This window comes from Diuraphis noxia, unplaced genomic scaffold (assembly GCF_037042655.1).
Source record: "Diuraphis noxia isolate RWA-SAM2 unplaced genomic scaffold, SU_Dnox_SAM2 contig0004, whole genome shotgun sequence".
Taxonomy (NCBI): domain Eukaryota; kingdom Metazoa; phylum Arthropoda; class Insecta; order Hemiptera; family Aphididae; genus Diuraphis; species Diuraphis noxia.
The window spans coordinates 38,189,083-38,201,755 of NW_028301714.1; the positions used below are offsets into that span (position 1 = coordinate 38,189,083).

Genomic DNA, 12,673 nt, shown 5'->3' on the forward strand with positions numbered 1-12,673 from the left:
ATGCAATATCAAAAATACCTATAAGACTTTTAACACCAATAAATTGAAATTTATAAGTTGCATAATATGTTTTATACGATAGTATATTATAATGGATTAAAAATTATTTGAGATAGAAATTAACGGAGTCAAAATTCACGAAAAAAATAATGACTCCTGGCATCGACGTCTTTAGATTATACTGATACAGTAGTAAAACCTCTCTATAACGGAATCGCATGGGACAAAACATTTTTCCGTGATAAAGAGTTTTCCGTCATAGAGAGATAGAAATTTCACATATCATTTGCACCGGGTCTATTGACATTTTCCGTTATAAGGAGAATTCCGTTCAATAGATGGTCCGTTATAGAGAGGTTTTACTGTATAGGTAATATTGTGTGACAAATAAAGAATAATAATTACTTGGTTATAATAATGTAATAGATTTATTCACCGGTTAGAGATATAATATAGTATATCTTTGCACATTGAAATATGTTGTTTGAAAATGAATAATGTTCTATTAAATATTCGGAAGAACACCGTTTAGAATTTTGAACTATTCCTTATTTAACTGATAAATACGGTTGATTATTAAACGCAAATTCATTTTTACTGATGCGCATGAATATAAACTAATTCGATTAACGTGCAACGTTAAATACACATATTTTGTCATTATAATATAGATATAGTACGCTGTTCATAATATTGTTGTGACGGTGATACGGGATAGACTAGTTATGGTAGCAGCTGTGCGCTCTATGTATAAACCGCATTGGAACAATAATATTATGATTGTTTGACTAAACTCAACGAGTAAATTTAAATTTCGGTACACTATGATATTTTATCATGATATCTGTTGATCGTTAAAGCGGAAAAGCCGCATAGACGTGTTCCGGGATTGCGTTTATGACGCATATTGCCGAGGCACACGATAGTGGGTCACAGATGACAATTTTTTTTAGGTAAATAAAAAAATGTTTTGTGTATTGTGTTAGACATTCAAAAATAATAACATTAAATACGATATGGTTGCTTGTATACATACCGTAAGTTATTTCGGTGTGACACAAGCGATGAATGCACTATTAATTTTTTAATTAAATCTTAAAGTGACCGAAAACATCGAACGATTCATGTTTAACTTTGAACGAGTATCGTAGGGCGTTATGATTTCTAAAAACTTTTGCGAATTGAAAACGATACGCTCAAATGGCTCAACTAAATATTCTATTTATAGTTGTTGTAAACGTATGTTTATTGGCAGTCAGCAACAAATTAAGATAAAGACTGTACTCTATATTATTATACCTGTAGTGCAACTGATTGTTTCACATCATCGAGACTTAGTGTGTCGTGACAATTTTGTGAAGGGTAAAATATACCGACTTAAATATAACTTAAATATAACTTTTCAAAAAAAGACCTTACAAATTGCCAACAACAAACCCGAGAATCGTTTTACCTATAATGCAATAGGTACCTACTCGTTTTTACATAGGTATACCCATTGAAATTATTGTATTATCAAATGTACATCCCATATTATACGCTGTGTACATATCACATATGTACACGTGTGCATTGCAATTTTAGAGGTTTAAGTAGGAAAATGTATGCTTACGATATCAGGGTATTGACTATCTCGGAGTTGAGTCTGAATCATTAGGATTTGCATATAAAACGCCAAGAAATTAGGTATATATGGCAAAGTAAGCTAGAAATTATTTTTGTTGCCTAGTCCCACTAATGTACCAGGGAGCGATATTTTAAATTATATTTTTGTTTAATTTTCCAAATTGTTGAGATTTTTTGCATTATTTATAGTTAATATTTATCGCAGTATTTGTCACATTTTACGAGTTTACGTCTTTTTATCATATTATATTTTATAACGAAATAATTAGTAAGTATTTTTAGATTTTGAGTGGAGCGAGGAATGTATAGGGTTTACAATGATGTTTATTTCTTTTCTTTTTATTTTCATTTTTCTTTTTTATTTTGTAAACACTTCTTCTCCTTCTAAACTTGCTTAAAAGTATAAAGTGTAGCATCTTTTCTGAAAGGTAATATTCTTGAGCTGGTACTTAAAGAGTTCATTTTTCAATTTTCGAAACGGTAGGTACTCACGAAAAATGACAAGAGATCTTTTTTGTTTTATTTTAGATTTTGTTCCTTACGGTTTAAAGTTCGGAAAATTTTAGCCATTTTTAAGCTATTTATAGACATTTTAATTTTGGGAGTTTTTTGTTTTAATTCGATTAAAAACATTCGTAACAACTTAAATTTGGATTTTTTACTTATATTAGTCTTAACTAGACATGGTAAAATTTTTAAAACATTTAAGCGACTTTTGAGCTTTTTCTTTTATTTTATATTTTTTTTAATTTTTATGATATTTCCTGTTATAAATTATAATTATAATAATATAAATTACCTATTTATATAAATCGTTCTCAAGCTGTTCTTATAACAATTTGGTTATCACCATAGAAACGAATAAAATTAAATAAAAAAGATTCCCTCGTCCGCTCAGAATCGTTTTTTATCGAATACAATAATTTGCATTCATATCGAACACAGTAAAATTACACTATTCTGTCCGATAACCGAAGGGATGATAGACAAACATCAACCTCCGAAATGCTGACCCACTTTTTTTTTTTTTAGATCTCGATTAACCAAGTCCGATAAAAGTCAATCTCTTAGTTTTTTTTCTAAATTTATAATTTTATAATTACATGTTTTGTCGTCAACTTCTTATTTACATGTAACATATAAATAGTTTAACATTTAATGAAAAAGTTATTGATTATTGCATAACTATTACTGCTTAGTATTAACACGTGTAACTGACAACTGTTGTTAATATACAAGTACCATCCTATAGATTATAATATATATTTATCCAGATAATTATAAAAATCATGTATTTAGTTACAATAGTTAGATATTACGTAAAAATATTGTTGTTGAACTATAAAATACAAAAACATTCCGTGAAAAAAAATAAAAACAAAATCAGAAGTACACTTGATTATGTGTATAGATTCACAATTTTTGTTATGAATAAATTCATAAAGCGAATATTTTGTAATTCAATTTTCAAGAGATTGATTTAGAAATTCGCAGAATATAGGCCACATATATGAAATTAGGTTAGGATACCTCGCTATACTATATATTTTGTTTTTACAATAGAGCAAAAGTTATCATTTACATTTTTACAATATAAGCATAGAATTAACTCATTTTTGTAACAATATTTTTACAATGTTGGTATATTGTACATTATCGTTGCGTAACGCAAAAAAATATTTTATAATTTATTCACAATATTACATTATTAAATCTTGAGTTGGTTATAATGTTCAAAACACAATGTTATAATATCGTATATAATATTTATCCATCATACCTAGGTAGGTATCTACCTATTCATGAAAGCAAACGTTTAAAGGCATTCGTTAGAATGTATTTGTAAGATGACGTGATGTATAATATATATATATTTTTTTTTTAATGTTATCAACAGTGTGCTTGGCATGCCTTAACTTTGACACAGTTTAAAAATAAATTGATATAGCGACTTAATATCTCCGCGGTGAAGAGGTGAGTGCTTATAGTGCCAGTTACAATTATAGAAAATGTTTCGTTTCGTATTGTTTATTTGCTTTAAACGTATAATTAAATATTTTAAAATTTAATTTGTTTTACTCAATGTTAGTGTGTGCAAGAATGTTTCAATGAAAATTGCATGGTTTTAAACCCAGCATTTTAAATATTTATTTTAAATTTCGTAAATTAATTTTCAATTTTCAAAATTACCTATAAGTATATTCTAGTCAAACAAAATCACTTAATTGATTTCCTATTAAACTTATTTCATTTCATTCAAACATTTTTTAGGTGTGAGTTATTTACATTTTATAGCCTATTTTAAATGTACCTATTTTAATGCTTGCATCTTATATATACATCAAACATCCATAGGCGTATAATTTAAGATGGAGTGTAACGGGGCTAATTCCCTCTCTCATACCGTCATTTTTTTTCTATTGTTTTTTAGAATATATTTTATGTAGGTACCTATAGCAAGCGTATAATAGACTATATGGACCCCTTATATAAATGTATTACGCTAGGTACGCCAATGGGTGCCGGTTGCCTGTTCGACGGTCATGTGTTCGAAAGTTCATGTCATCGAAAAATTGTATCTTCGAAAAGTCATGTGTTCGATAAGTCATGTGATTGAAAGGTAATTTGTTCGAATAGTTATTTTTCAATTGTAATAAAATATTATATATTATTAAATTGTATAACTAATTGGATCTAGAACGTGGTCCGATAACAAAAAATAGGTTTTTCATATTATATGAGCAATCGATAAGCAATCGATAAGTTTAACAATATAAAAAACTTCAAAGTCTTGGTCTCTCTTCAATGTATTCTAACGATCCAGAATTTAATTTATTAGCAAAGCAAATACCTGCCTTGGCATTTTTACCAGCTAATATGGTTAGTATGCAATTATTATTTTGTAATTTTGAATTGTAATTTACATTACAAATGAGTATTGTTTAAAGATTGTAGATGGGTGGACATTATTGAAACCTTTGTTTAAAACCGAAGCAGAACAACAATTATCACAATATTTTGAGGAAACGTATGTTTTGGGAATGTTTCCTCCAGAAATGTGGTCAGTAGCTGACCGTCTAAATCTTGGTTTGCCAAGAACCACAAACGTTGCAGAATCATGGCATGGGAAAATAAATAGACTAGTTTCTCCTAATCCAGGTAAGTTGTAACAATTAATAGCTTAGAAATATATTAATAAAATTATGATGATTCTTTAAATTATGCTTCAGGTCTATTTTCATTAAGTTAATACAAAAAGTGCAAAACGAAACAGAATCAACAGTTGAACAGCTTATACAAGGACGGACTTCAAAAAGAGCAAAAAAGAACGTCGATGTACGAAATGCTTGTCTTAAATGTATTCAACAAAGAATTTACGATGACGACAAGTTAGACAAGTTAGAATTTTTAAAAGGCATTGCATATAATTTAACTTTATAAATATTTATTTTTATTTTCATACTAACATTTATTTTATACATTTGTAATAATAAATTTTAATTATATTATTACCTAGAATTTATGATGACGATAGTAAAAGCTGGCATTTTTAAAAGGCATTGCACATAGTTTAACTTCATAAATATTTATTTTTATTTTCATACTAACATTTATTTTACTTTAATAATAATATATAATATTGTATTACAATTGAAACATAACTATTCGAACAAATTACCTTTCAAACACATGACTTATCGAACACATGGCTTTTCGAAGACACAATTTTTTGATGACATGAACTTTCGAACTCACATTTTCGAACACATGACTTTCGAACATATGATTTTCGGACAGTTGACACCCACCCGTACGCTAATGTATACATCAAACGATGTTTACATATTAAAATATGAATATTACCTCGAAAGTTTGTTTTAATTTTAATACCAATTACCAACTTAAATGTTGTGTACTTATTACTATATCAATGGATACTAGTACAGACTTATAATTATCTAAAATCTGAATAAACAAAATATAAACTTTTACATTTATTTCATGTTCACCTAATACCTAAAGTATAGGATACAAATATTATATTTAATTACAGTACAGATTTTCAATGAAACCACAAAAATATTAAAAATATGATTAGTTTAATAAATTTATATTTAAATAAGATATTTTACAACGTAATTATTAACCATAGGCGCAATTTTAATTAAAACCCTAAGGGTGCTTAAGCTATGCATTTTCTCATTTTAGTTTTTTTTTTGTGAGAAAATGTTTTTGATACATAACAACGAACATTATTTGAAGGTGCTAATTTTATAATAGTGTGTGCTAATACCCTCTAAGCCTTTCTCTATTTGTGCCCGTGTAATTAACTATGTAACTTCTTATTCTAATAGTAATAAATCAATTACCTACACTTACTACTTAAATGCCAAGACGTTTTAGTTCGTGTTTAGGCCTTATCGTTGATGATGACAACATAATATTATATTGTTGTTTCAAAACACGTAATAAATTACTATATATAAACTAAAATATAAATGTTTTCTGCACTGTAAGTCAAGTAATGTAGGAGTAGGACACAATTAAATAGTGCTTAATATATCAATTTTTCCGAATGATATTTTTTTAATTTTTTGTTTTTAACACTACCGGTTAATTGTTATTAAAACGTTTACATTTTTATAAAACAATATATCACACTCGTTATTGCATAATACGACTGACATTTTTTAAAGAAATTCTGAAAAGACGCACATCCATATGTCTTATATACATATAATATGAATAAACAACTCATACTGTAATAACTGTATAGCCGTTTTTTTTTAAACACATAACAAAAATTATTCAAATAATTTTTGGATTTGATTTTCAATTACTGGTCTGTTTCAAATTTAGATTTCCTACCTGAAATCGAGGTACGATCAGCCCGGCTTGGTGGTGGAGGCTTATATTGTTATGATACCCAAACCCACGTAATCTAATCATTTTACATAATAAAAAAGCAGGACAATAATTCGACTTCATATAACAAGCAATCGCCGTGCTAAGTACAATAAAATACGCCACACATAAAATAATATTTATAATTGTATGGTGATACCCATATGCGTCATTACGGGGTAGCGAGATGTAACAACTGCTACTCTACCATTTTTACTAGAGTATCAAATTAATAGTTATGCTACCCAACGAACTGGTACGAAGAACGATAAATTTACGAAAAAAATATAATTTTCTTCAGAAAATCACTACTAGACTCTAGACAAGTATAATATTTTTTATTACTAATATTTTAAGAAATCTAGTTCTACAATAGAAAAAAATGATAATGACTAATTTATTGATTAATTAGTTTAATTTTGTCTTAATTAATTTAATGTTGAAAAGTTTTGGATTTCACACGGCCAATGGGGGGGGAGGGGTAAAGCTCATTAGCTCTCCCCCTTTGGGTTTCCGCTGTTGCATGACTTTACTCCATATGACGCATTGACGTCCCTAATGAAACCTATCTTAAATTGTCGCAATTCGTTTGTGAAAATACAAGATAGACGAACTATAATCATGTTAATATATTGTCATATTTACTCACTAGCTGCACATATAACATACAAAACGCCGAAGTCTTTCGATATCTGTGAACCAAATATTATATACGTAAAAAAGTCAAAATAGAATGGCTGATATGGATTTATATACGCAGACCTTACGTATTATATATACATAATATAATAAACACATATAAATATATGCGTACACGAAAAAACCTTTCAACTGTTTCAGATTTTTATTTCGTTTTTTCTCCTTGCCTTCGTGAACTAGGCAATAATATATATATATATATTACTATAGGCTACATACTGTTTCGTGGGGGTGGTTCAGACGGTGTCGTGTAGCTTCAATGTGGGGAACTGCATTGTGTGTGTGTGTGTTATGGAGGGGGTGAGTAGAGAGCGCTCAATAAAATGTCAACCAGTTTATCTTGAGTTATCGTCCTCACTTTTGTATATACGTCAGCGGGATTTACCGTTGGATCGAGGCGGCCCCTGAAAACGATACAGCACTGGTGGTGGTTGTGGTGGGTGCTTCAGGGTGTGCGGGGTCGTCTTCTCCTTCCAGACAACTTACATGCGACGATGGTCTCCCGCCGATCGACCGACCCGTCGCACCGCCGTGTCACCCACCCCCCTCCCTTCCATGTATACACTAGCTGACTTAAAACCTTGTCGAAATCTTTATTTATTCGCACCGAATTTACACGTGCGCGCCACCCCTATCCCGCACCCTCGAGAACATATTATTATACGTCCCGCACTCGTTGTATAGGTTATACACCCGTATAGTTATGTATATATCCGTGGTACCTATACGCTTTAGATTGCCACTTTTCTTTTAACCGTCTTTTCCGCGCGTGTGTGTATATTTCTCGCACACACGCGATTCACTGTGCGATATATTATTGTTATAGTGTCCCCGCTGCAGGTTTTAACAGTCAAACGTTTTGTGGCGGCGCTGCGGTGGTGGTGGAGGAGAAAAGAAATTGCGCGGCAGTCGAAATCTAGACCAGATATATTTTATTTGCGTTTAGTCCGATTTGAAAACGGCCTTTCCGTACCAACGACGGTTTGAGCACGTAAAAGCTGCTCGTTGCTCGGCTGTTTCTATATCACAACATTTATTTAGTATCCCAAAAGTCATTCCACCCACAGAGTGGCAGAGACCTGTCGATCGGGTGTCGTGTATATCAATATTACAATGTAACCCTCCTTCATCCACGCGACCACGCATAATATAATATATTTCCATATGGGTGGTATGACGTCTTGGTCGTTTTGGCCGTAAATATAACGTACCATATCCTTATTGAGTATGTACGCGATGTGCGTTATAAAAGTACATTTTTTTTTTTTTTTTTTTTATATAACTTTTGAATAGAAAAACTATTTATTTTTTTGCATTCAATTTCTTAAATAGGCACATAATAAATGATATAATTTATTTAAATTTGTTTCCTTCCTATGTTAAACACTCAGTTTAATCGTTAAATCATTAAAAAAATCACGCTTTCGTAACATAACATAAAAAAAAAGTACCTATACATCAGTAATATAGTCAGGTTGTAGAAGGGGTAAACGAGCGGGAGACATCGTTTCAATTTTAAATTGCAACTTAAAAGTTAATAAAAAAAACTCTTAAATTCTTTATTATTTTGAGAACAGATAACATAATGCTATCTGATTAACTCTTAACACAGAAAAATACAGCTATGTATTTTGCCAGGAGTTGAAGCTCTTTGAAATATAGTATTACTTCATAAACGATAGTTTACTTGAACGGAACGATGTTGGAATCCACTTCACTCCCCTCCATCCCCAAATTTGACCTAAACATCATTTTTACTGTATATAATGTGTAAAGCTCTGGTAAAATAGGTAGGTAGAAAGGTATTAGGTTTGATTACGCGAAATACCAACACTTTTGACTCTGCTAGTTCACTATTTCTATAGTTGCCTTTCACACCATATCTTGCAAATGATCAATTATGATTAGAGCTTAAAAAATAAATTATAATCCTACACCACATTTATTTTTAAGACAAAGCTCCTCATCATTCATTACAATTATCATAATATTTTCTCTTATCTATAGTGCTCTCGAAATGACTACTCTTTCCTCATAGCGCGCTGCAACGCCTTGAAGTATATTCCGACTTCTTCCAACTACTTCATTTCCTCCCATTTTAATAATTTCAAGATGCGTCTGATCTCTTACGGTTTCCCTTATTTCTACAACGCTAAAATTATCAGCTATTCGCATATCTACCCAACTAACTGCTCATGGCCACACCATTATAGAATAATCCCATTCATAAAATTATACGTCTATTAAACAATACAAAGTAAATTTAAATGTAGTTTTGAACCTATCTTTTTCAATTTATATTTTATTTTATTTGAATTTTTAAGCCTACCTATCTATTACACGCATTATTAATTCTAAACTTTATTTGTCTCTTGCAGACCAATAAATTATTATATACGATGTATACTAAAGATTAAAACTAAACATAAACATACGAATAATTACTTGTTTACAGTCGAGTATTTTGTATTGACCCCGCCCCCGTCAATCCAATCCAAAATCCCGCTCTAAACCACTGTTAAACTTAAAACATATTTTACGTATCAGATTAGTCAGCATAAATCACGTGCAATTAATCCCTCTAATTAATGGATATTTCTACAACCTATAGATACTTTTGTGTAAATTATATATATAATATGTGTGTGTGTTTGTACAATTTTATACGAATAGGTACGAATCTGTAACGTACGCGTGACAATATATATATAATATAATGTACAGTGAAAACTCTCTATAACGAATTTGAAGGGACCATGTAATTAAGTAATTTCTTTCGTTATTGAGAGTTTTCGTAATAGATAGTAATTAATAGGTTTAAATCAAACCTACCATTATAAGTTAACTTAATGTTTTTTACGTAATATAGAGTTTTTCGTTGTAACGAGTTTCGTTATAAAGAGTTTTCACTGTACTATATAAATAAAATAATTTAAATCCGATAGTTTAATTAACGTATCGCCTGTACCGTAATTTGTATATATACGAAAATACTATGTGTGTGTGTGCGTGCAATTAAATACACTACCTACATAAATACGTAATGTTATATTATTATACGGATGAAACAAGCTTGTGGTTAAGTCTCTCAAGTTTCAGTCGCGCGCCACTGAAAACTTTTTGCACGCGCATGCGTATTGTCACCTGCCCGTCCGTATTCCTGTCTGTCTTTTTGTCATTTTGTATGCCAGTCCATCGAAAAGTTATATAAACACGGCATATGCCATACGTTACCATGCGGTAGTTTCACTGCTTCAGTGTAATTATAAAGCCGCTTTGAATCTAATTCCGCTGAAAAACTTGCTCATTATATAATATATGTATAACAATTAGTGATTTGTCATAACTACGACCTCCCCCCCCCTTCCAACTACCGACGATTCCAATTACTGTACACACACCTCAGTATATACGTCCCTTGTGCGATACCGAAAGCACAATTAGAGTATAATCTGTTTAAAACTAGAATATCGCTTTAAGTCATCTATGTATATCCTCATATATAGGGACTATGTATAATAATAACGGACGCAAGATTTGATTACATAACATGATCGAACATCTCCAGCTTAGTAATTTTGCTATCCTCTGGATCCTTATTGTAATGCTATAGTGAATGTTAATACGTTAATACATTTTAATTAAAAGGTTATTGAACAAATTATTTATAAAATTCCCTGCATAAATCGCAATTCTATTATTAATTATTTAGAAACGTACTTCTTACTAAAGTTTTCAATTTAAGAACATCTAAATTCAAGAATAATGAATAAATGTGCATTTTCTGGAATTTTTAAGTGCATATTACATCTACATACATATTTGGTACATTTTTAGAGCATTTAACTTTGAACTCACATAGAGACAAATATTTAAGTACCGAAATAAATATTCACTAGTAAAGTTTAACCTCCGCCGGTAAAATGTCACGGAACAAACAATTACTGCCAGGCCAGCAAACTATTTGTATATACTTATGTATTATGTATAGGTACGAATATATGAGACGACTGCATATTATATAGTGGTATTCATATATATATATATATATATATAAACAATATATTTTATATGTATATGCATGTGTGCTATTTCCGGGGTCGTATATAATTTAGACGATTGTGAAAACCGGATCTCGCTCCAACACCCGCACATACTATTATATATGTATACCTAATAAAGTAATAACTAATGAGTAATATTATTATGTACATCATTTCCGTATGTACCCAATAACAATAACTATCACCAAGATTAACAGTTGCTTCTTATATGACATTAAGTGCTAATGATTCCAATAGTTTTTTATAAACCATTATACGTCAAACGACTGGGGGATAAAAATCAGCAGAAGGATTATCGGTGCATTAGTCAAATGATAATATTTTAATGTTTTTATTTTTACAGTCTGAATGCGGTACCAATTATAAACGAAAGTATCAAGTTGTTTACTGTGCGGCTCGTTATCGATTCGAAAGCTGACACCTCTACCGGTAAACAGTGAATAAAGAACTTGAGTTCGATCATTTTGCCAACGGTTTTTTATTTTAGGAAATTCATTGCATACCTATTGAAATTCAAAAAGGCTTTTTTACTACGGTAAGTATACAATACAGTAGGGATAGCTTTTTAATTAAAACAAATTAATTTAAGATTTCAAATTACTTTTTATTTATGGAAAGTTTAATCGGTATACCCATTAATGTTTTATTTTTATAATCCACCCCGTTAAAAAAATACCTCATGATATTAAGATGGTATTATTTTTTTTCTCTGAGTTATATGCGTTACATAGTAAAAATCATTATACATTATAATATATTTCCAATCGATAAATATTTTCGAAATTTAAATTTCATGAATACGTGACACATTTATATTATGATAATTTAAGCATCCTAGTAACGATCTAGACATACACGTATAACGGTATTATATAATATACCTACATGTATGGATATTGATCAAGTCTCTAATAGATTTAAAACTAAAAAGTTTATAATAATATGTGCATAAAAATACATCTTATCGCCTCTTACGTAAGTTTTAAAGTGTATAACTTTAGCGAGAAATCTAAAAATAACGATGTTTCGTTTTACAATAAAATTTACAGCTGTAAAACAAAAACGCATTTTAACTAAAAAATAACACATATATTTGACACGGTAATCATAACTACGTTTTTTTCTTCAAATTTATCCAGTTTTTGAATTAAAACATTTCTATAGTTGCTTCTGACCTCTTGAGTCATACTCGATTAATTTGTTGAACAGATTAGTACAATTTAACGTAATCTGTAACGCAACTCGTAAACATACCTAGTTAATTTAACGAGGAAAAAAGATTAACACGAACATTATTATAATAACTCTTATTAATTTTTAACTGAATTAATATTTTAATTATTAACATTTTTTATTGTTATAAATTATAATATTTAAAG

General features: G+C 30.0%; 1 protein-coding gene across 1 annotated transcript; it reads left to right on the plus strand.

Moving 5' to 3' along the window:
- The first annotated feature begins 4,345 nt into the window (after window positions 1–4,345).
- LOC149056028 (uncharacterized) lies at window positions 4,346–11,734 on the plus strand. The gene is made up of 4 exons (XM_089226990.1): window positions 4,346–4,506; window positions 4,575–4,785; window positions 4,901–5,024; window positions 11,638–11,734. Exons 1-4 carry the CDS (start codon window positions 4,432–4,434, stop codon window positions 11,732–11,734), a joined length of 507 nt encoding a protein of 168 aa, XP_089083116.1. The 5' UTR covers window positions 4,346–4,431.
- The last annotated feature ends 939 nt before the right edge of the window (window positions 11,735–12,673 follow it).